This window comes from Eurosta solidaginis, chromosome 4, assembly GCF_040869045.1.
Source record: "Eurosta solidaginis isolate ZX-2024a chromosome 4, ASM4086904v1, whole genome shotgun sequence".
Taxonomy (NCBI): domain Eukaryota; kingdom Metazoa; phylum Arthropoda; class Insecta; order Diptera; family Tephritidae; genus Eurosta; species Eurosta solidaginis.
Window position 1 is genome coordinate 173,590,492 of NC_090322.1, and position 26,231 is coordinate 173,616,722.

Consider the following 26,231-nt stretch of genomic DNA (forward strand, 5'->3'; position numbering starts at 1 on the left):
CCAAATTCGCAAATTTAAGGCATTTATGCATCTTCCAGCTAAATATATAGGCTTTAATTAACATCTTTCAATAAGACATTAATTAGCTATAGACTTAAACGTCTATTCATCGTTCACATATTCCTAAATCTTAATGAGTTTAAGACGGTTTCTATAGAAATGTAGAAAGCGAGTTTTAAATTGCTTCAAATAACAGCTCCTATCTGGTTATATCTGGTAAAGACTCGCCTTGAAACCTATTTAGTTAGTTATGAAAAAAACTGTGAGGTATATTGAACTTTTTTTTTCAGTTAAACAAACAGCTTCTGATCTACCAAATTAGCAAATTTAAGGCATTTATGCATCTTCCAGCTAAATATATAGGCTTTAATTAACATCTTTCGTTAAATGATAATAAGACATTAATTAGCTATAGACTTAAACGTCTATTCATCGTTCACATATTCCTAAATCTTAATGAGTTTAAGACGGTTTCTATAGAAATGTAGAAAGCGAGTTTAAATCTCTTCAAATAACAGCTCCTATCTGGTTATATCTGGTAAAGACTTGCCTTGAAACCTATTTAGTTTGTTATGAAAAAACTTGTGAGGTATATTGAACTTTTTTTTCAGTTAAACAAAACAGCTTCTGATCTACCAAATTAGCAAATTTAAGGCATTTATGCGTATTCCAGCTGAATATATAGGCTTTAATTAACATCTTTCGTTAAATGATAATAATACATAAATTAGCTATAGACTTAAACGTCTATTCATCGTTCACCATATTCCTAAATCTTAATGAGTTTAAGACGGTTTCTATAGAAATGTAGAAAGCGAGTTTAAATCGCTTCAAATAACAGCTCCTATCTGGTTATATCTGGTATATCTGGTAAAGACTCGCCTTGAAACCTATTTAATTTGTTATGAAAAAAACTGTGAGGTATATTGAACTTTTTTTTCAGTTAAACAAGCAGCTTCTGATCTACCAAATTAGCAAATTTAAGGCATTTATGCGTATTCCAGCTGAATATATAGGCTTTAATTAACATCTTTCGTTAAATGATAATAAGACATTAATTAGCTATAGACTTAAAACGTCTATTCATCGTTCACGTATTCCTAAATCTTAATGAGTTTAAGACGGTTTCTATAGAAATGTAGAAAGCGAGTTTAAATCTCTTCAAATAACAGCTCCTATCTGGTTATATCTGGTTAAAGACTCGCCTTGAAAACTATTTAATTTGTTATGAAAAAACTGTGAGGTATATTGAACTTTTTTTTCAGTTAAAACAAACAGCTTCTGATCTACCAAATTCGCAAATTTAAGGCATTTATGCGTATTCCAGCTAAATATATAGGCTTTAATTAACATCTTTCGTTAAATGATAATAAGACATTAATTAGCTATAGACTTAAACGTCTATTCATCGTTCACATATTCCTAAATCTTAATGAGTTTAAGACGGTTTCTATAGAAATGTAGAAAGCGAGTTTAAATCGCTTCAAATAACAGCTCCTATCTGGTTATATCTGGTATATCTGGTAAAGACTCGCCTTGAAACCTATTTAATTTGTTATGAAAAAACTGTGAGGTATATTGAACTTTTTTTTCAGTTAAACAAGCAGCTTCTGATCTACCAAATTAGCAAATTTAAGGCATTTATGCGTATTCCAGCTGAATATATAGGCTTTAATTAACCTTTCGTTAAATGATAATAAGACATTAATTAGCTATAGACTTAAACGTCTATTCATCGTTCACATATTCCTAAATCTTAATGAGTTTAAGACGGTTTCTATAGAAATGTAGAAAGCGAGTATAATCGCTTCAAATAACAGCTCCTATCTGGTTATATCTGGTAAAGACTCGCCTTGAAACCTATTTAGTTTGTTATGAAAAAACTGTGAGGTATATTGAACTTTTTTTTCAGTTAAACAAACAGCTTCTGATCTACCAAATTCGCAAATTTAAGGCATTTATGCGTATTCCAGCTGAATATATAGGCTTTAATTAACATCTTTCGTTAAATGATAATAAGACATTAATTAGCTATAGACTTAAACGTCTATTCATCGTTCACATATTCCTAAATCTTAATGAGTTTAAGACGGTTTCTATAGAAATGTAGAAATCGAGTTTAAATCGCTTCAAATAACAGCTCCTATCTGGTTATATCTGGTAAAGACTCGCCTTGAAACCTATTTAGTTTGTTATGAAAAAACTGTGAGGTATATTGAACTTTTTTTTTCAGTTAAACAAACAGCTTCTGATCTACCAAATTAGCAAATTTAAGGCATTTATGCGTATTCCAGCTGAATATATAGGCTTTAATTAACATCTTTCGTTAAATGATAAAAAGACATTAATTAGCTATAGACTTAAACGTCTATTCATCGTTCACATATTCCTAAATCTTAATGAGTTTAAGACGGTTTCTATAGAAATGTAGAAAGCGAGTTTAAATCGCTTCAAATAACAGCTCCTATCTGGTTATATCTGGTAAAGACTCGCCTTGAAACCTATTTAGTTAGTTATGAAAAAACTGTGAGGTATATTGAACTTTTTTTTCAGTTAAACAAACAGCTTCTGATCTACCAAATTAGCAAATTTAAGGCATTTATGCGTATTCCAGCTGAATATATAGGCTTTAATTAACATCTTTCGTTAAATGATAATAAGACATAAATTAGCTATAGACTTAAGCATCTATTCATCGTTCACATATTCCTAAATCTTAATGAGTTTAAGACGGTTTCTATAGAAATGTAGAAAGCGAGTTTAAATCGCTTCAAATAACAGCTCCTATCTGGGTATATCTGGTATATCTGGTAAAGACTCGCCTTGAAACCTATTTAATTTGTTATGAAAAAACTGTGAGGTATATTTAACTTTTTTTTTCAGTTAAACAAACAGCTTCTGATCTACCAAATTAGCAAATTTTAGGCATTTATGCGTATTCTAGCTGAATATATAGGCTTTAATTAACATCTTTCGTTAAATGATAATAAGACATTAATTAGATATAGACTTAAACGTCTAATCATCGTTCACATATTCCAAAATCTTAATGAGTTTAAGACGGTTTCTATAGAAATGTAGAAAGTGAGTTTAAATCGCTTCAAATAAAAAAACCGTATTACCCGTTACCCATAATCTTCTTATTCTTAGATAGGCCTAAATCTCCTTTGAGCGCCTAGCCTAGAGAGTTACAAACAACCATACATACATGTGAAGCTAATATATGTAAGTTTTTTAAAAAAGGCTTGAGTACTCACCATCAGAGTAATGACATAACTCGCACGTTTTATTGTAAACTGATTCAACATTGAATTCAAAAAGTTTGACTTTTTCAGATTTTTCGATATATCAGCATAACCAATTGAGAAGATTATGCTGACATTTATAGAATAGTTAATCAAAATGACCAAAAAGGGGACATATATGCATTTAAATCTAATTTTTATAATGAAACACTTTGAAGAAATAAAACTTTGTTTGCGTTTTCCCAACAAATTAAATTTTGATTTATATCTATATTCAATACAATGTGTGATGTAATAGTATATGGCTATTGATGGAGTTGCACCTAGAGCTAAAATGAATCAACAACGATCAAGACGCTTTCCTACAGCTAAAGAAGCAATCGAAAAACGTGTTGAGATGGAAAAGAGAAGAAGCGATCTCTTAGCGAAGGGATGTATTTTGCCACCAGAAAAAGAGGAAGGCGAACATTTTGATTCAAATTGTATAACGCCAGGAACACCATTCATGGATCGACTTAGCAAGTGTTTACATTATTATATACATGATCGTTTGAATACAAATCCAGCGTGGAAAGGCATAAAAATTGTTTTGTCGGATGCTAATGTACCCGGTGAAGGTGAACATAAAATAAAGGATTACATACGAAAGCAAAGAGCACAACCCGATCATGATCCCAATACACAACATGTTTTATGTGGTGCCGATGCAGATTTAATTATGTTAGGATTAGCCACAAATGAACCAAATTTTACTATTATACGTGAAGAGTTTTTACCAAATAAACCACGTCCTTGTGATATATGCAAGCAAGATGGACATGAAATGCAAAAATGTAAAGGCCTCGGTAATCCAAGTGGTTCAAACGACGAAAGCTTCAAACCCGATGTGCCTATTAATGCTGAAGTAAGATTTATATTTGTAAGATTGAGTGTTTTAAGAGAATATCTCAAAAAAACTCTAGAAATGCCAAATCTGCCATTTCAGTATGACTTTGAGCGGGCTTTAGATGATTGGGTTTTTATGTGCTTTTTTGTTGGTAATGATTTCTTACCACATCTGCCAAGTCTTGAAATACGTGAAGGTGCTGTCGATCGTTTGGTAGAATTGTATAAAAATGTGTTTACAAAACTGGCGGCTTTCTAACAAATTCTGGTGACGTAAATCTACAGCATGTGCAAATGATTTTGACTGATTTAGGGAATCTCGAAGATAATATATTTAAAGAAAGACAACGGCGTGAAGTTCAATTTAAAGCAAGACAGAAGCGTGAGAAGCAAAGAGATTATAGATCTGATATTATGGCTTTGTCGAAGTTTTTCCAACCCACTGCTCCGAATAGGAGTGAAAGAGGTGGCGCCGGTGGAAGTAATAGGGGAGGAGGAGGACAACAACAATTTAATTACAAAGAAGAGGCTAAGAAATTCCGTGCAATGAATGATAGAGGTGGTGGCGGAGGTGCCGTTGGCAAACGCACAGCTGCACAAACTGGCCGGATTCAGACGAAGAAGAAGATAATGATGAAGTACGTTTGTATGAGGCTGGGTTTAAAGACCGTTATTATGAATCTAAATTTGATGTTGGTGCCAACAATCTAGGTTTTCGTTACTCTGTCGCACTACAATATGTACGTGGCCTTTGTTGGGTACTTCAGTACTATTATCAAGGCTGTGCTTCATGGGATTGGTATTTCCCATGTCATTATGCGCCATTCGCATCTGATTTTGTTAACATAACTGGATTATCGACACACTTTGAAAAAGGTACAAAACCATTCAATCCATTAGAACAGTTAATGGGTGTTTTTCCTGCTGCCAGTTCATCGCATGTGCCAAAACCATGGGCAAACCTAATGTCTGATCCAGATTCACCTATTATTGATTTTTATCCGGAAGATTTTAAAATTGATTTAAATGGTAAAAAATTTGCTTGGCAAGGTGTAGCTCTATTACCATTTGTTGATGAGCGCTGACTATTCAAAGCATTAGCTTCTTATTATGGCATGTTAACCGATGAGGAAATACGTCGTAATAATTACATAGAAGTATTATTAATATTTTTCTCAGATTTCCATAAAGTCGATTATTTTATTCGGATATGGATATGGCAGGTTTGCTAGGGCCTTAAAGTATTTATTCCGTACTTCAGATTTCTAACCGTGTGCCTTAAACTCAAAGTACATTTAATCAATCGTACACGGTTAGAAATTCGAGCCTAAATATACCGGTTTGAGCAATTTTTTACTAAATTGTAAACTTCTCATTTTAATATAATATAAACTTTTAGTCATTTGTGGTATATGGGTTCTTTGGAACTCATCTCCCATCGCCATTAAAAATGAGCGAAATCTGATAATAACCATGCCCTTTTTTTATATATATATAACATTTTGGAAAACACAAAAACCTGTTTATTTAGTAAAAAGTACACCTGAAGTTTGCCGTGTGAACTGATATTAAGACTCTCGATACAAATTTGAAAAAACAGTTTGAAAATCAATTTTACAAATATTATTAATCAAAACCCTTAATCCTATCATAACAAAATTCCTTTTCCCTTTACTATAAGAAATGCTCCGAAGAAAAAATAACGGGATCGGTTAAGGTCCACACCCACTTTTATATAAAATATTTTTAAAAGGGTCGTGGACTAATAAAATAAGCTATATATTTGCAAAAAGAGCTTTATATCTATGATATTTCTTTTCCAAAGTGGAATTACAACAAGAAATAGTAAAGAAATTTAAATTTTTTAAAATGGGTGTAGCACCGCTCCTTTTATGGCTAAACAAGAGAAAAGTTCTTCGAAAGATTTATGGACCTCCACGCGTTGGCGATGACGAGTACCGATGAAGATCTAACGATGAGCTGTACGAGCTATACGCAGCCATTCACATAGTCCTGCGAATTAAAACGCAGCGGCTGCACTGGCTAGGCCATTTTATGCGAATGAAAGATGATGCTCCGGCCAAGAAAGTGTTTCTATCGGAACCCGCCTATGGAAGCAGAGGTTGATGGCGGCTCCACTCCATTAGAGTGACCATTTGGAAAACGATTTAAACTCCCTTGATGTGACCAATTGGCGCTGGTTGGCAGGGAGAAGGAGCGTGCCAGTCGCCTTTTTGGACAGCCATAACCGTTTAAACAGTTTAGCGCCAATTAAGTAAGTAAGTAGTTTTTATGTTTCGGGAGCCAAAAAATCGAAGAAAAATTAACGGATCATAATAAGATTGGCTACACATATTTTGCTTAAAGCTGTAATATTTCTAGGAAAATGGACGAGATCGGTTAAGGACCACGTCCACATTTGTATAAACGACTTTTAAAACGGTCGTAGACTATTATAATAAGCTATACCTTTGCGAAAATGCCATTAGCATCAATGGTATTTTACTCTCTAAATGGAATTGTAAAAAAAAGTTTAGAAAATTATAAAATGTTTGAAAATGGGCGTGGCGTGGCCTCTGTTTTGACTAAACAATTTTCTATGTTTCGGAAGCCATAACTCGAAGAAAAATTAACATATCGTAATAAAATTCGGAATACATACCTTCTTTATAGCAGCAAATATTTTTAGTAAAAATGTACGGGATCGGTTAAGGACCACGCCCACTTTTATATAAAATAATAAGCTATATCTTAGCGGAAAACAGGTTTGTATCATTAATATTTCACTATCCACGTTTTATTGTAAGAGGGAATGGGGAGACATTTTTTTTAAATTGGCTGTGCCACGCCCCTAATTTGTGCAAGAATTACACAGCATTTTTGGAGCTTCAAAAAAGTAAAGCTCTCGTAACGAAATTCCATACATATGTGCATATGTAAAATAAACAGCAGCGTAAATTCAACTTGGGTTACACCCGAACTTAGACATCCTTACTTGTTTATAACTGCAAGTGTCGACCTCTATAGTTTGAAATTGAAATCCGATTTTCGGGAAGGCCGGCATAATCTAAATTTGGAACGAAGTTTGGTTTGATTTAACTGTGTAGCTGAGATTCCGATCAGTAAAGTAACTGACAATTCCTGAAAGCATGTGTTTTCAATACTGCTCTTCTTTCAAGACTTACGTTATAATTATTTTAGGTTTAAAGTTGTCGTAATGCATCGGACTCCGGTCAACTTATCTATTGCAGCTGAGCGCAATGTGCTGCTTGTTTTTGGAGGTAGGAAAGGAAGCGTTTCCTATCCTCCCATACTCTGGCTATAATATGTACAGTCTCTCTTACTAATTAATACAAACGAAATTCTCCAGCGCCAACGTATTGAAGGTTCGTTCGAAAGCATTCGTTTCTAATCCTTCAGTATTGGATAAGGTGGATGTATTTGTTTTCTGGTAAGTAAGTAAGTAAGTTTCGAAGTTCTGTATCCATATCCAATATGGTGTTCAATCTTGAAAAAAATGGCAAACAAATTTTTTTGTTTAAATACAACTGTAGGTTAGGTTAAACGGGCCGGTCAATAAAGGCTATGTGAGGCCTTTACTGAATGTATCCATAGTGTTAGAAGAATTTGTTTGACGACCAAACGGAAGAACCCCAATCAGGTGCCAGGACATATGTTATAGAAGTTATAGAATAACTCCGTCCTCTTGGCAAATACTAGCAGTTTTCTAGGACCCAGCTTAATTGCTGCCTCAAGATGTGGCAACTCTGCCACTTCTAATAGCTGGAGCCTTGACCTGGCTAGCGCAGGGCATGAACACAGAACGTGCTCAACCGTTTCTTTCTGCTGCTCACACTTCCCACACTTTACCGGGCTTAACTTATAAGCATGTGACGCCAGAAGGCGGTGTCCAGTCAACAACACAAGTATGAAATTACAGAAGGATTTAAGATATACAACTGTAAACCTCTATGATTTAAAATTGCAACCAAGTTCTTCGCACTAAATTTTAAATCAAATTTGGTTTGTTCATATATGTATGCATGTTAGACTAGGTCGATTTATTAACCGATATCGCGCCATCGATTTTTCGAAAGGATTTGGGGTCAGGAAAAAAAGTTTTTTTTTTTCAAAAAAATATGTTTGGGTTTTGGCGAGTGTTTTGGTCCAATATTTTACCCTTTCGCCATATTTTTTTCGCAGGCTCCAAAATAATTTTTTTGGGTATGCATAGTGGAACTTTTTTTCCCTGATATCGGTTAACTTTCGTCCATACAAATCGACCCAGGTTAATGTATGTAGTACAAAAAAGTTTCAGTTTTATGCTAAAACTTTTAAACGTGTGTGGAGCTTCGGTTCTTTCTACTTCATCTAAATTTTGTATCATATGCAGTAAACCATGCACACGTGATTATAAAAGAACAAAGAAAAACTTTTTTATGGTTGAGCTTAAAGTAGCGATAATTATGAAAAATTGCTGCGTAAAGTGCGCCACGCCACGCAGACTCACAATAGTGCAAATATTTTTTGTTGTGTTGTTTGTTGGTCTGCATTTTGTTGATTAGTTCTAATGTTGCACGCAACTAATGCGACGCAAATGGAAAAAGGAAAAAAAAAACAAGAAATCAAGCCTATGCATTAAAAATAAACGTCATGCTGTGTGAATAAGTCGCTTTTGTTATTAGCCTCGACTATGGAGCTCTCAAATTTGGGTCACACGCATAGGGCAGCAATTAAAAAATGAACGAAATTATACAGAATAAATAAAATGTTACTGGAAGAATATTGTTAAAAATTTAAATATCATGTATGATTTATATCGCATTTTACACATTTGTTGCATGCAAGACTGCTCAGAAAATGGAAAATGAGTTTATTAAATTTGTGGTCTCCCAGTTCGGTACCTCTGCTATGTGTGCACTGTAAACATAAAGATTTGAAAAAAAAGCGCAAAAAAAGTATTGACACCCATCTCTTCGTCGATTTTAAAGCCGCCTTCGACAGCAGGAAAAGGAGCTGCTTATATGCTGCTTTGACCAAATTTCGTTTTCCCCGTAAAACTTATACGACTGTACGAAACGACGTAAAGCAACACCATCAACTCAGTCAGAATTGCGAATGACTTCTCCGACGGTTTCGAAAATTAACGATGTTTCAGACTGGATAACCCTCCATTGGGCGATTTCTTTCAGTTGATGGTGAATGCGGACAAATCAAAATACCTGCTGTAATCAAGCAAATAGACAGCACATTTGCGCCTTGGCAACTACGCCACTGTTGGGAGCCATAATTTCGGAATAGTGAAAAACTTCGTTTATTTAAGAACCAACATTAACAGAAACAACAACATCAGCTTTGAAATCCAGCAAAGAATCACTCTTGCCTATAAATTATACTTTGGACTAGGTAGGCAATTGAACTGTAAAGATCTCTCTCGGTAAACAAAACTTATGCTCTACAAGTCCGTTATCGATCCGGTCCTGCTATTTGGTGCAGAACCATGGACCATTACAATATCAGATAAGGTGGCGAGAGAAAGGTTCTTCGAAAAATTTCGCACCTCTACGCCTTGGTGGCAACAAGATTTAATGATGAGTTGTACGAGCTTCAGGCAGACATCAACATAGTCCAGCGAATAAAAACACAGCGGCTACTTTGACTAGACCATGTTATGCGAATGTAAAATGAGGCACCGGGTAAGAAAATGTTTCCATTGGAACCCGCCTATGGAAGCAGAGGAAAAGGGTGCCCCCACTCTGCTGGAAGGACCAGGTGGAAAACGATTAAAGCTTCTTTAGTGTGGCCAATTGTCGTTAGCAGAGCGAAGAAGTGGCTAACGCGCCTTGTTGGATGGCCATAACCGTTTATACGGTTAAGCGCCAATTAAGTAAATAAGTAAATCGGTTGGGCTTAATTTAAGCAAAAGTTATGTAAATTCATTAAAATCTCAAAAAGTATGAAAAAAAGTATGGGTTGCTGTTGCAGTAAAAAAAGGCGTGAGTACCAACTGCTCATGAAATTCGGTGTGTAAACATTCAGGTGTACTTACGTCTAGAAAATGTTTTTTTTTTTAATTTACTAGAGCTCGCACAGGGGTTAAAGCTAAACCACAACAGAGTTCGCTTTACCAGAATCAAATAATTTCGGGATTTCTAAGAAAAGTTTCGTCTTATCGACTTACTATAGATACAAATTTTTATCGTCGAGTGATCGGTTTTTTATCGACGGATTATGGATGTATCATATATTTTATATAACACTTTTATCTGTATCTGTTTCATAACAAACCGATGAGTCGTCGTTAACAAATCGATAACACGCCGATAAACAATTGTTAACACTTCGATAGGAACCCGACCACTCTGCGATAGCAAATCGAGCACTGTTTGAGAACATATCGATAACTCTTCGATCCATAAAAAACAGCGTTTGATAAAAACAAAACAAAAAATTAAAAAATACTAGGCGCGATTTTCCTCCGAACATTGAGGCCAAGCTTCTCCTTCAATTTTGGTCGTGTTCCTTTTTAATTTTTCCTGAAAATTGGCGGGACGGGATCTACATGTTTTATGCCCATTCCGAAAGATATCTACACGGCAGATGAGTTTTCACTGAGAAGCTTTTCATAGCAGAAATACACTCGGAGTGTTTCCGAAGTTACTGCCGAGGAGCGACCCCGCTTTTCGATAAAAACTCGATAACTTTTCGATATATTTCCGTTAGGAAATTGGTAACACTCCGATAAATCGATAACTTGAGAGTGGGGAGGGGGCACAACAGGGTAGTGTCCTATCCCCGCCTCTGTTTAACTTCTACATATTAAAACTGTTAAGGCAACATCTCCATAAGCAATATGACGGGATCCGGCACCTTCCAACACAGCCGTTTGATCAAGATAAGGAGGCCCTAAGCAAAATCCACACAGAATCGGTAAAAGTTTTTGTCAGGATGAACCCTGTTATCAATATACAATATCCTACTCTTGCACCCCAGCGGGTTAGTGGGTCAGAATATACCCGCGATAGGTATAGGCTGTGGTAAGAGGCGACTAAAATACCAGATTCAAGGGGTTGTGCAGCGCAACCCTTTCAGCTTGCCAGCGCAATATATAGCTTCTCCAAACCTAATTGTGAACCTCACCTATCCGTGGCGAATCCTGTTTCATTAACAGCCGAGGCTGTGGCGGCCCCGAACTCCTCACGGATCTAGGGGAACGTACCGGATCTGCATCCGCCAAAGGACAATCAACATCGATAATACTCCCCAAGTCTTATCGCACCAACAATAATAACAACATCCTACTCTTGCAGAAGAAGAAAGCACACTACCAAGAGAGACACGAGTTACCATGGGCCAACTTTGTTCTGGATACTGTAACAGGTTAAACTCTTACTTGTGCCAAATCAACGCCGGCATACGTAATGTACGTCCTGCATGCGATGTGTCTCCACATGACACCAACCATCTTTTCCATTGTAATATGCAATTGTAATATGGAATCTACGGCTCTAACCCTGTTGAAACTGCCAGTTATCTCGGACTCCCGTTAGAGGACTTTGACGACAATTCGTGAGTGGTCATTGAATAGGCGGAGCACTGTTAACACAACAACAACATAACATGAGCAAAAATGTTAACACATCAACCAAACTACATACAAAGAAACCAAAATGTGACCTGGAACCATGAAAGGACCTATTGTGCGAAAATACCGGTCTTCACTTTTTGAGCGATTCTTATAGGAAATTTAACGCTCTTTCCAATGGAAATAAACCCCAGTTTTCTATCTTTATTAATTTTTTCACAAATCGCATTTAAAGCCGAATCGGACCACAAATACGATTTTTTGAAATATTGCGATCCATGCGCCACCTATCGGAGTTTTTTTTATTATTGCGTTGTCATCGGGTTCTGAACTATATTCCAAGTTTCAAGCGTGTAGCTTATCGGGAAGTTATTTAAATTTTAATTACAAAATTCGTTCACAACGGCCGGCCGCTACACAGAGTCAAGCTCAACAAAAACTTTAAACGCGTTTTTCTCGAAACCTTGCTTTCGGACAATAGGTCCATTTCATGATTCCAGGTCATATATACTGTTGCGACGACATCTGCCGTGTCAGCTAGTTGCTAAATATTACTAATAATATTATATTACTCTTTATTCGTAAAATTCCTCTCATCAACATGATTTTATAACGGTAGCATTCACTTCATAATTACATAATCGCTCTAAAGTCTTATTCGGTTGCTCATTATATACAGCACCGACGAAGCTGTACAACGTATTTGGCCAATACATATATCTCAAGATATTGCTATCAGATGGTATATGAATATTTTTCAAAACATATGTACCAACTGGCAAAGGACATTCCATGCTCAGATTACTGCCACTTTTGAAGAATAACTGCTCGGCAAAAGTATTGATGATATTTATTTGTTTTATATTTTTCCAAAATTCACAAGTCTTGTATGTGCCATTGTGGAGCAATTTTGGTGGTTGATTGCGTTTGATTAAATGTTGAGAAATATTTACGCTCCATATGGGCAATTGGACGGCTTTTGAAACTTGTGTTAATGTCATAAAGCTGTATTGATTTTTCCACAACATCGAAACACGATAATCGGGTGAATCATTGTAACTATAATTCAGATACTTTAGTCTGTAGCACTGCTGCATAGGGCGAGAGTGTGTTGAAATTTAATTAATTTAATTATTTAAAAGGTTGAAAAAAAAATTTATAAATAAATAAACAATGCGGACAAAACGTTATCATTTAAAAAATTACCTGTTGCTTGCATTCAATCCAAAGGCAACCGATTGCAAACTGCAGTATAAAAAAGCACACAATTTTAAGCATTTTTTTCCAATTAAATGCTTCTGTTTAAATGAAATTTTTTGTAACTTAAACAAATGAAATCTTTTTCGTAAGTAATTGTTTAATCTTTAAATTACCATAGCTACAAACGTCCGTTTTTTTTTGTTTTTTTGATTTCTTTATTATGCGTGGGTGCGTTGCGCTTGATGAGTTTTTAATCACGTAAATATTTTCATAGGGTGTTTTCTTAACGGAATGTTCTCATTGTTATTCAAGGATGTTAAGCTGTTATTTGTACTGTATATTTTCAAGGCTACGAATCCGCTTGAAAAGAACCGGCGCGTTATCCGGGCTATGAAACAAATGACTAAGTCGTTTATACCTGAAATGGAAAAATTTAAGCAAAATCCTCTCAGTTGACTTATTATACTTTTTTGTTTTCGGTACCAAAACTAACCATTAAAAATATCCAAAACTAACAAGCAATGATTAATATAAATTATACTGTGATGAATTTGGTGATTGCTAGATTAGAACTTTAATCACTTCACATTAAAAAAAATATGCAAACATCCGAGGAAGATGGGGAAAAAAAGAAGAGTAAAGTACAGGAATGGAAGGGAGGGGAAGGGAAAGGAAAGTTGAGGAAAAAAAAGAAAATAGGGGAAATAAAAGGAAAGGAAAAGAAAGGAGAGGAAAGGAACGGAAAGGAAAGGAAGAGAAAGGATAGGAAAGACAATAAAGGAAGAGATGTGAAGGAAAGGAATGGAAAGGAACTGAAAATAAAGAATAGGCGATGAGAAAAAAGTGCCTTAATTTTAAAGCATTCATCGGTTTAAGTACTTTTTCTACTAAATTGAAAACCTTTCATTTACTACTGGCCCATTCCATTTCAAGACACCCGGTCCACGCAGGACATTATTTTTGATTTCGATGAAATTTTAATAAGTTGTTCTTTGGTCAAAATAATGAAACACGTGTTTTTTTTTTGCCTCAAAAAAATTTTTTTTCGGATTTATCGGCAATTGAATTCGATAAAATGCAATTGATATTTTAATCACCTATTTTTTCAACTGTCATTGACTTTGTCAAAAATTAACCGATTCTCAAAATTTTTTCATTGAAATATTCGTTATTACTTTTAATTTTATATAAATTTATAAACAATAGCATATAGTTTCAAAAAGAAATATTTTTTTAGTATTTAGTAAAAATTTATGACTTTTTTTTTCCAAAAATTAATATTTCAAATAACGGTTATTGTGTTTTGTTTAAAGTTTTTCTATATCGAGTGAGCAGTTTATGTTTCAACTTGGGTAAATATCCATTGGCCAAAGCTCGTTGTTTTCGAAATATGAATTTTTGAATATTAAACTTTTTTCGACATATATTGATGCAATACATATCAGCATACAAGGCGATCAATGTCAAATGCTTAAAATTAATTGAAATATCACATTTATTTTTGAAAACATTTATTTGTTGTTCTTTTTCAGAATTACAGTTATTTTGTAACAGGACATGGCAAAGGCTCTTTTGTGGCAGTATTGGAGGTTTAGTGAAATATTTTGCCATATTCTGAAAAAGAACAACAAATGAATGGTTTCAATAATAAATGTGATATTTTAATTAATTTTAAGCATTTGGCATTGATCGCCTTGTATGCTGATATGTATTGCATCAATATATGGCGAAAAAAGATTAATATTCAAAAATTCATATCTCGAACACAGCGACTTTTGGCTAATAGGCATTTGGCCAAGTTGAAAAATAAACTGTTCACTCAATACAGAAAAAGTTTAAACAGAAAAAAATAACCTTTTACGAGAAATAAATTTTTGAAAAAGTCATAAATTTTTACTAAATACTAAAAAAATTTTTTTTTAAACTATATGCTTACTTACTTACTTAATTGGCGCTTAACCGTCTAAACGGTTATGGCCGTCCAACAAGGCGCGCGCCAGTCGCTCCTTCGCTCCGCCAACCGGCGCCAATTGATCACACCAAGGGAGTTTAAATCGTTTTCCACCTGGTCTTTCCAACGGAGTGGGGGCCGCCCTCTACCTCTGCTTCCATAGGCGGGTTCCGATAGAAACACTTTCTTGGCCGGAGCATCATCTTTCATTCGCATAACATGGCCTAGCCAGCGCAGCCGCTGCGTTTTAATTCGCTGGACTATGTTGATGTGTGCGTATAGCTCGTACAACTCATCATTAAATCTTCTTCGGTACTTGCCATCGCCAACGGGTAGAGGTCCATAAATCTTTCGAAGAACTTTTCTCTCGAACACTCCCAAAGCCGCTTCATCTGCTGTTGTCATGATCCATGCTTCTGCCCCATATAGCAGGGCGGGTACGATAAGTAACTTGTAGAGAATGATTTTCGTTCGCCGAGAGAGGACTTTACTTTTCAATTGCCTACCTAGTCCAAAGTAGCATTTATTGGCAAGATTGATTCTTCGCTGGATTTCAGTGCTGATGTTGTTGCTAGTGTTGATGCTGGTTCCCAAATAAACGAAGTCTTTTACTATTTCGAAATTATGGCTGCCAACAGTAGCGTGGTTGCCAAGACGCGTATGCGCTGATTTTTTGCTCGATGACACCAGGTACTTCGTTTTGTCCTCATTCACCATCAAACCCATCTTTACCGCTTCTTTTTCCAGTTTGGAGTAAGCAGAACGGGGTGTTTAGGCCGATGATATCAATGTAATCAGCATATGCCAGTAATTGCACGCTTTTAGAAAATATTGTTCCAGTGCGGTTATGCTATTGGTTATAAATTTATATAAAAGTAAAATTAATAGCGAATATTTCAAAGAAAAAATCATGAGAATCGGTAATTTTTGACAAAGTTATTGACAGTTGAAAAAATAGGTGAATAAAATATCAATTGCATTTTATCGAATTCAATTGCCGATAAATCCGAAAAAAAATTTTTGAGGCAAACAAAAAACGTGTTTTATTATTTTGACCAAAGAACAACATATTAAAATTTCATCGAAATCATGCCCTGCGCGGACCGGGTGTCTTGAAATGGAATGAGCCTACTGTATTTGTTAATCTTATTCGATTTCAATTTAAACTATTAAGTATATACATTTTGTTTTGCAACAAACCCCGAGAGTTTAGTCGTGGTGCTTAAAATTGAAAAATAAATCATAGACTCTTTTCGAAAAATGATGTTATGATATGATTTCTTACACAGATGTGATGGCTAGGTTGGTAGAGCAAGCTGCTGGCATCCGTGGAATGTCGGTTCGACACCAGACCAAGCGCCCATAAGTTTTTCTTTTTTCATACTTAGCTGAGCAAAGCTCAGAGAGAATATTAATTTGGTTCGCATAACGGTACCCCGTAACGGCATAAACTAATCGAGATAGATATAGACTTATATATATCAAAATGATCTGGGCGAAAAAAGAAATTCATTTAGCCATGTCCGTCCGACCGTCCGTCCGTCTGTCTGTGCGTGAAAACGATAACTTGTGTAAATTTTGAGGTATCTTGATGAAATTTGGTATGCAGGTTCCTGGGCACTCATCTGAGATCGCTATTTAAACGGAATCGGACTACAACCACGCCCACTTTTTCGATATCGAAAATTTCGAAAAACCGAAAATGTGCGATAATTCATTACCAAAGGCGGATTAAGCGATGAAACTTGGTAGGTGTGTTGACCTTATGACGCAAAATAGAAAATTAGTAAAATTTTGGACTATGGGCGTGGCACCGCCCACTTTAAAAAGAAGGTAATTTAAAAGTTTTGCAACCTGTAATTTGGCAGTCGTTGAAGATATAATGATTAAATTTGGCAGTAACGGTACTCCTATTACTATATGTGTGCTAAATAAAAATTTGCAAAATCGGATGACGAACACGCCCACTTTTTAAAAAAAAATTTTAAAGGCAGATTTTAACAAAAAATTTAATATATTTACAGCATATATGTAAATTATGTCAACATTCAACTCCAATAATGATATGGTGCAACAAAATACATAAATTATAGAAAATTTCAAAATGGGCGTTGTTTCCCCCTTTTTCATTTAATTTGTCAACAATTTACCAATCCTTGTGAAATTTGGTAGAGGCCTAGATTCTATGACGATAGCTGTTTTCTGTAAAAATTGGCGAAATCGGTTGAAGCCACGCCCAGTTTTTATACACAGTCGACCGTCTGTCCTTCCGCTCGGCCGTTAACACGATAACTTGAGCAAAAATCGATATATCTTTACTAAACTCAGTTCACGTACTTATCTGAACTCACTTTATCTTGGTATAAAAAATGGCTGAAATACGACTGTGACCACGCCCACTTTTTCGATATCGAAAATTACGAAAAATGAAAAAAATGCCATAATTCTATACCAAATATGACTAAATGAACATGCTAATTGGACTGGTTTATTGACGCAAAATATAACTTTCGAAAAAACTTTGTAAAATGGGTGTGACACCTACCATTTTAAGTAGAAGAAAATGAAAAAGTTTTGCAGGGCTAAATCAAAAGCCCTTGGAATCTTGGCAGGAATACTGTTCGTGGTATTACATATATAAATAAATTAGCGGCACCCGACAGATGATGTTCTGGGTCACCCTGGTCCACATTTTGGTCGATATCTCGAAAACGCCTTCACATATACAACTAACGGCCACTCCATTTTAAAACCCGCATTAATAATGTCACGGATATTAGCATCACTAAGCTATACCATCACTAAGGCCATGCTAAGCAGTGTTTACGTCAATAATCAAAGCATGTATACACATATATGAGGCAGCCGAGAGATGTCACACACAGATGCATTTACTTATACGCCTATGTGTGTGCGAGAGACTGTAAACTACAAACTCACATACATCCGAGAGACGCTGAAAAGTAGAAAATTGTAAACAAGTAGAAACTATATGAGAACTAACTATAAATGTTCGAAATAGTTGGTAAGCTCTGGAAATAGAAGAGCCTAGATGTATGCAGCGTAAACTATAAAAGCGGCACAAGCGAGTAAAAAGTAATTCAGTTTGAGTTGAGCTATCAACCAGTTTGCTTAAGCACGCGATCTGGCGGCCAATAGTAGAGTTTCATTTGAGTTATCAATCAGTTTGGTTATTAAGCCAGTGTGTAGCAAAGTATAAGTGTTACTGTGAAGTACTTTAATAAAGGCCATTTTTCCATCATTCAATATTGGAGTTCTTTATTCAACAGTTTAGTGATTCGAACTTAACAGAGGATTGCAAATAAGTGGATCTGCAAGCAATTTCGTTACAATAACTTTAATTTGATACCCATATCGTACAAACACATTATAGAGTCACCCCTGGTCCACCTTTATGGCGATATCTCGAAAAGGCGTCCACCTATAGAACTAAGGCCCACTCCCTTTTAAAATACTCTTTAATACCTTCCATTTGATACCCATGTCATACAAACACATTCCAGGGTTACCCTAGGTTAATTTTCTTACATGGTGATTTTCCTTTATTTTGTCTCCAAACCTCTCAGCTGAGTATGTAATGTTCCGTTACACCCGAACTTAGCCTTCCATACTTCTTTTTTTTTTGTTGACTTCCCTAGTTTTAATTTGAAACTAAGATCTGTGCAATCATTTTCAGAAAGACCGGCATAATCCATATTTATAACCAAAATTTGTTTCGGTCATATATGATATGTTGTACAGAAAAGTTTTTGATTTAGGTTCAGACTTCTGACCGTTTGAGAAACCAGAACCGAATCCAGACGTCGGGCTAACGATGTGTTAACGGTTTGTTATCGACGACAGTCATTTTTGACAAGCTGTGTGGTGGGCTATACATTTGTTATAGGTTTGTTATGTGCGTGTTATCTAGAAGTTGTGTATTTATTATCTAAGGGTTTTAAATTTGTTATCGATACCAAAATGACACTTCGATAAAAAATCGATAACATTTCTATAACAGATCGATAACAAATGGATTACTTTTCAGTAAAACATCGATTACTTTTCGATAGTAAACCGACAACTAAAACAAATGGATAACTCTTGAGTAAAGCATCGAATACTTTTTAATAATAAACCGACATCTTGACGATAGTTCACCATTTGTGGATATACTTCGTCCCTTCCTTCCTCTCCCTATTTTCTCTCACATCTTTTCCGCTTCATCCATCCCCATCTCTTTCTCCTTCCTTCTTTTTTCTACTCTCAAGTTCTTCTTCATCCCTTATTCTCAGCCAAAGTTCTAGTTTCAGTTACTGTCCCATTCCTCGTCCCAGCCCCAGTGCCAGCCCCAGTCCCAGTCGGTCCCTGGTCCATTTCTCGGAAAAAAGTATGGTTATGGTAAATACTAATACTAAACAGAATAATGAAATCTCAATGAGAAAGACCTTTTTTATTTGAAAATCGGTTGCTATCCGTGATGAACCGAATTGCCATTTCTAGTTAACCGTTAAATGCAATCGCTGATTTAAATCGAATAAAATTGCCCAATTTCGTATTGAGGTAAAAAAAAGTTTGATTAATGGCTTCAACCCATGAATGCATCTCAAAAACATTCCTAAAATGGGGGTGTCGTTATCGCTACAACAACATTGCACTTTTGCTCAACTTTGTTACTAATTCAAGAGTTGCTCAACTGTTGTCGTACGCTAGCCGCTCAACTGTTATAATTAGCTGGCTGTGCGGAATCAGCCGCTTTATACTGCTACTCAGCTGTTTCACACATTTTGCCGTTACCATACCATTCGCTGACTATTACGACACTCGGTCGGTCCCAGATACTCTACTATTCTCAATATGTTTTACGGCGCTTCAATTGTTGAAGACCATCAGTCCCTCCCGAGTAGAAAGAATGTCGGTTACGATCCACTGTCATCTACTCATTTCATTGTATACCGATAGGGCACTTCTCTCTTTCGCTTCTCCACTCTCCTATTACGGAATGGTGCAGTCTTTCCTTACAGTGGAGGCCATTCCATCTTAGTACATAAATATTTCATTGGATCGTTTCATAATTGTTTTTGGGTTTTTTTCGGGAATATTTCGGGAACAACACTACAGGAGCACTTCTACATTACATCGAGACTATACTGAGGGTTGTTTTTTTTGAGATAGTGTGAAGCCCATGTCGGAGTTGTTTTGATATCCTTTTTTAAGGATAATCTTAAGGGCTATTTCGGAATTTTGGTTTTAGATAAGTTTTGTTATTTCAGAATAACTTAGGTTTTCGGGATTTCCCGAAGACAATTTCGAGACTATTTTTGCATCTATTTCCGGAATTTGTTTGATTATCTTCTGCATATTTTGCGACTGTTTTATGATCGTGGCGAAACTATTCCGGGACTGTTTTTTCGACCATTGCTTTGAAGATTTTATTGTAACTATTTCGGGATTATTTCTGGTTTCTTGTTCCCCCCTGTGAACAGTTTTTGTTTTTTTTTTAGAAATTTCGTATAAGGCTTTTTGCGATGCGCTTGGAAAAGATAACACCCATAGTTATGATTCGTTACTACAAGATAAAAATATACATATTATGGTCAGTTAAATACATACTGCACTCGCACGTGGCATCTGTTAAAAAAAATTTAAATATATACATTAAAATTTTACCGATATCAATCCAATTTACTATGAATAATATGTTTAATTGAAAAGTAAATTGTGGACATTGCCTACCCCTCATTGCAGAATTTGTTGGTTACTATAATTTCAATTTGACAAATGTAAGATTGCTGCAATAAAAAAATGGCTATCCACATTGGTACATACTTACAACGGTTTATGACATATATTAAATACGAATTAAACCACTATTTCAAAATTTATGAGTGGCATGAAAAATATGCATATAAATTTCCATTGATTAATATGCGTAGCCATCTGTAAAGCATCGTTTATAAAAACTAATTATTTATTGTGAGCAAAGAAGGCGTTCTTGGCCCCACAGTCGGTAAGTTCAACCTACACAATGAAACTTATCCTAATGGACTGAGGCTGATTGACTTTGCGGGTGCTCGAAACTTGGTCATATCCAGCACGAGGTTCATGCATAAGAAGATACATCAAGGTACATGGCTGTCCCCCGATCGAAATACACGCAGTCAGATCGACCACGTTATGATAGACGGTCGGCATGCCTCCACTGTTTTAGAAGTGCGCACGATCCGAGGACCTAACATCGACTCCGACCATTACGCAGCCAAAATACCCACCCGCCTCTGGGCGGCCAAACCCATGCAACAAAAAACACAAGGAAAGCTAGACGTCGAAGGCTGCAATCGCAACAGACTGCCTATGATTTCGCAACTCGACTCTCATACCTGCTCTCTGAGCACAACTCAACCCGACGCAATGCAGGAGCAGTGGGAGCATATCTCCAAAGCACTTCGTACTGGAGAAAAAAATTGGCGACCACGGGAAAACAACTGGTACGATGAAGAAAGCCGTGTTGCAACCGAAGGAAAAGACGCTGCCTACAGGGCTACGTTAAAAGCGAGCGCAACAGGAGGAGTGTGTGAACGCTATTGCGAGTTGAAAAGGGAAACGAGACGCAGAAAGGCGTGAGTGCGAGGAGCTTGAACTGCTCGCCACCAGGAATAACGCCCTAAAATTTACAAAAGAATTCGGCAAAAACGTAAGATCTTAAGTCCGAGGCAAACTCTTGTACGAAAGAAAACGGCGACCTTGTAACCGATGTCCAGCCTAGAGGGTGTAATATGGTCACATTAAAAGGCGTGGAACCCAGCGCGTGGCTACATCGTGTCCACTATCAAGTCTAACAAGCTTGAGCTAACAAAGTTACCCTTATGATTGAAAAGAGGCTCATGATGCGTATTCTGTTTGGACACTGCCTTCTGGCGGCAGATGCTTTTAGGCCTTGTCAGTGATAGGAGGTGCAAGAAGTGTGGGTTATTGCAGGAAACGATCGAACAATTTTTGTACTCGTGCCCTGCGCTCCAAGGCTAAGACTTCAGGTATTAGGAGTGGCATAGATAACAGACCTAGAAGCAGCAAGTAGCATAGTTCCTAGAAACACATAGCATAAGTCCTAGTTTCTGGAAGGGTTTTTCAGTTTTGTCGTTGAGCAAACTTCTGGTTACATTATGGACTCATGCAATCTATGTGAAGTCCTCACGAGCCAGCCTGTTCAATCCCTCCTGGTTTTAAACCAAAATGGTTTAAACCTACATCAGAAACGTGCTGCAGACTTCTATGCTTTAATATTTAAACCTTTTGGCGCTCCAATTTGCCGTCAGTTATGCGATACGTGTATGAGTGGCGTATCTTGCTACGCAAGAGTTGAGTTTAGCTAGTCGGTAAGCGCGAATTTATGATGATGATTAGGTATTTAAACAAGATGAGCAAAGGAAGGAAACATAAAAAACACACACCTTAATGTCACTTAAATAATATTTTTTTATTTTGTAACTAAAAATTACAAAAACAATACAAATTGTTTCGACATTCGCGTGTCACAATCAACTGAAGAAGACACCATGCGAGTGTCGAAGCAATTTGTATTATTTTTGTTATTTTTAGTTACAAAATAAAAAATTCTTATTTAGGTGAAATTAAAGTGTGTGTTTTTTATTTTTTAGTATAAAATAAATAAAAGTTGTCACTTACCACTCAAAACAATACATTCAAAGGAAGGAAACGGCAACGAAATTACGCAATCTGAAAATACCAAAAACGATTATTTTTAACACGCTTATATAAGCTTCATATGTATGTTTGTATGTATGTAACTCTTTTTTACCAAATAATAAAAGAAAATGTTTCGTGCACGTACCGGTACCCGTCTTTTTATATTGTATGGATATGTTTTCGCATGTAACTGATAGGTTTTTAATGAAAAAATTTCCCTTTTTAAACGGTTTTATTTAGCTTGAGTTGACAGGCCGCATGGCCGCATGCACGGCTGCACGGCCGTTGTAAACGAATCTTGTAATTGAAATTTAAGTAACTTCCCGATAAGCTACAAGCATGAAACTTGGAATATAGTTCAGAACCCGATGACAATGCAATAATAAGAAAAAAATCGCCGCTAGGTGGCGCATGGATCGGGATATTCGCAAAAATTGTATTTGTGGACCGATTTGGCTCATATTTGGAACACTTAATACATACAAGAATAGAAATCGATCTGTGAAAAAAATTGCCGCTAGGTGGCGCATGGAGCGAGATATTCACAAAAATCGTATTTGTGGCCCGATTTGGCTCATATTTGGAACACATAATACATACAAGAATAGAAAGCGACCTATGAAAAAATCGCCGCTAGGTGGCGCGTGGATCGAGATATTCGCAAAAATCGTATTTGTGGACCGATTTGGCTCATATTTGGAACACTTAATACATACAAGAATAGAAATCGACCTGTGAAAGAAAATCGCCGCTAGGTGCGCATGGATCGAGATATTCACAAAAATCGTATTTGTAGCCCGATTTGGCTCATATTTGGAACACTTAATACGTACAAGAATTGAAAGCGACCTATAAAAAAATTGCCGCTAGGTGGCGGAAGGATCGAGATATTCACAAAAATCATATTTGTGGTCCGATTTTGCCCATATTTGGAACACATAATACATAGATACATGAATAGAAAGCAACCTATGATGCCCGATTTGGCTCATATTTGGAACAAATATTGCACACAGTCCGGTAGAAGTGACATCAAAATATTTTGGAGTTGGATGAGGGACAAGCATACGTGGCGCAGAGTCGAGTAAAGTCTTTGGAAGGATTATGTATTGAGGACTTAGGTTGTAACAAATTGTCAGGAAAGAGTCCTTGTAATAATGAGTCACTAAATGAACTAAATAGAATGAGAAATAATAGGCAATTAAATAAAGACTAAAAACTTGAAAATAAAATCATTAAAAAAATTTTTTTAGTTAAACGGTTTTATTGATTTTTTGCCGGCTCAAGGTCCAAAAACCCAATTGAAAAAACAATGTTTTTCAGTTTTTTTATGCCCTGAGGAAGGTTACCGCAGTGTAGCCGAAATATATTGGCATAAAAAAACCGAAAAACATTGTTTTTTCAATTGGGTTTTTGGACCTTGAGCCGGCAAAAAATCAATATTCGATTAAAACAGGTCGCTAAAATCATCAATGTTAAACGGTTTTATTGAAAACAATACTTACATGAAGTAATAATAATACGAAAAGCTAGAAAATAATTAGGTAGGTCCTAGGTACTAGTCAGCACACTCCTTATCAATCTATGGCGTTGATCAGACAATTAAATAAAAGCGTTGGACGCATCATATTTCTACTGATAGTCATAAGTAAAACTAACTGAACCTTAACCAGTCACATTTTTAGAAATTTCACGCGCCCAACGCTTTTGTTTAATTGTCTGATCAATGCCATATATTGATAAGGAGTGTGATGACTAGTACCTATGACCTACCTAATTATTTTCTAGCTTTTCGTATTATTTTTACTTCATGTAACTATTGTTTTCAACAAAACCGTTTAACTTAAAAAATTTTTGTTTAATTATTTTTTTTACTAACTTCCTCATTTTGCATTGGTGGTTATTCGCAAACTTTATAAAGAACTCTTTGACGAAAAACTCGCACGTAAAAAGGGATAATGTTGCAATTCTTGTTTCTTATATTCACAATAATTTGTGCTTTATACCCATTGAAGGAGAAACGATTTTTACCAAGTTTCTTGGTTACTGGCATACTAACTCAACAAAAAAAAAAAAATATATTCAACTTGAAATTATTATTTGCTGATTTTATGCAAAATTTAATTAATTTCCCGTAATTAATTACTACCAAGGTCAGGCACTTCTCTTAATTTCCGTTATTATTTATGAGCTTCCAACTGTTACAGCCAACGGATGAGTATTTAACTTTAACGTTTGTAGTCTCGCTTACAGTTGTTTACTACTTTTTATTCATATAGTATCTATGATGTGTGGTTGTTATTGCTTTATTTTTTGTGCCATTGTTACGTTTTTGTTGCTGTTTTTCATCGCACTTTTCAGCAGGAAAACTTGCTCTTTGTACATTTGAAAGCCGGAGTATGACAATATTTTCTCACAAATACTGATTTAATTTGTTGCCAACTTTACATTTTCGCTTGAAAATTTTAATATGCAATATTTATATAAGCTTTGTCATACTCATATATAATGTAATAGATACTGTAACGTATTTAGTGCTATTCCTCTTATTTGCAACCTTCTACTAACGTCCGAATCACTAAACTGTTGAATAAATAACTCCACTATTCAATAATGCAAAATGGCCTTTATTAAAGTACTTCACAACAACACTTCTACTTCTCGACAGATAGCGTGCTTAAATCAAACTGATTCGTCGTGCCTCAGCTGCTGCTCTTATACTCTTTGGTTTCCTCGTTGACATATTTCTAGGCGTTTATATTTCTAGAATTTGCTATTTGATTACCAGCTATAAATTTCTCAGTTATAACTACAGATGCCCGATTTTTATAGCTTCTCGCATAGCCCATGCGTGTGTATATGTGAGGATTACTTCCACAGCCGAGTGCCTACTTTTGGGAGTATTTCAGAAAAGATATATGCATGTGTTTGTGCGTCTCTCTCCGCTGCGTGTACGTACATATGTGTAGACATAATGATTGATTCGTTTATGTAGATACGAGTGACTGCCTGCTTTATTGTTGTTGTGGCTTCATTTACTTAGCATCAGACTAGTGATGTGAGTGTCATTTAGTGTCATTAATATTCGTCACAATACTTTCAAAACAATAATAATAAAGTTCGCGTACGTTTTATCCTTTTGGCATCAGAAATGGGCTTAGTTGTGGGTAGCAATTGCAAATGTTCGTTTTTGGCTTTAAACCGCATGCGACGTTTTTATGCACATGCAAATATTGTTTTGCGAATAAGGAGTTAGATGTACGACTTCGCATGTATACTAAAGCTAAACTAGTTCCAGAGAGACGACGTTGTATTGAATAATGGCAGATGTGAACAGCAAGCAAGTGTGATACTAGCGTCATCCGCCTTTCACACTAAACCTTCTGGGTTCAAGTCCTGGCCGAAGCAACATCCAGATTTTTTTTTATAAGCCGTATTTTTTTTACATGTATATACATCTACATTTGCGGGTAAAAAACGATTATCGTTACTTAGATAATGCTTAGGAGAGCCATTTAGCGGCAATTGAGGGGATGTGTGGAATAACGGTATAACTCAAGAATAAACCTATTGAGCAAGGTGAAAAAAACTTAACTTACTTACTTGGTAGGATTTTAGATAGTATGATTCTTTGATAAGAAAAAGTAACAAATTTTAT

The 26,231-nt window shown here is 35.8% G+C and overlaps 3 protein-coding genes across 9 annotated transcripts in view; 2 read left to right on the forward strand and 1 right to left on the reverse strand.

The window, feature by feature from the left end:
* The window catches only part of rdgA (retinal degeneration A), a 1,310,388-nt gene that overhangs the window by 745,016 nt on the left and 539,141 nt on the right, over positions 1–26,231 (forward strand). The window lies entirely within an intron of this gene.
* LOC137248732 (5'-3' exoribonuclease 2 homolog) lies at positions 3,547–5,362 on the forward strand. Its single transcript, XM_067779641.1, is given in 3 exon segments — positions 3,547–4,354; positions 4,357–4,734; positions 4,737–5,362. Coding segments are annotated over 3 exon segments (1,812 nt in total).
* Positions 12,254–26,231, reverse strand: part of LOC137248343 (uncharacterized) — a 36,794-nt gene continuing 22,816 nt past the window's right edge. Inside the window, exons 1-4 of one of the 2 annotated variants that reach the window (XM_067779212.1) lie at positions 22,686–22,756; positions 22,553–22,603; positions 12,922–13,333; positions 12,254–12,806 (exon numbers count right to left, since the gene is read on the reverse strand). In XM_067779212.1, coding sequence (XP_067635313.1) covers positions 12,312–12,806; positions 12,922–12,993 — 567 coding nt within the window. In that variant the 5' untranslated portion in view covers positions 12,994–13,333; positions 22,553–22,603; positions 22,686–22,756 and the 3' untranslated portion in view covers positions 12,254–12,311. Of the gene's footprint in view, positions 12,807–12,921; positions 13,334–22,552; positions 22,604–22,685; positions 22,757–26,231 lie in introns of those variants that run through there. The other variant, XM_067779211.1, reaches the window with a different exon arrangement.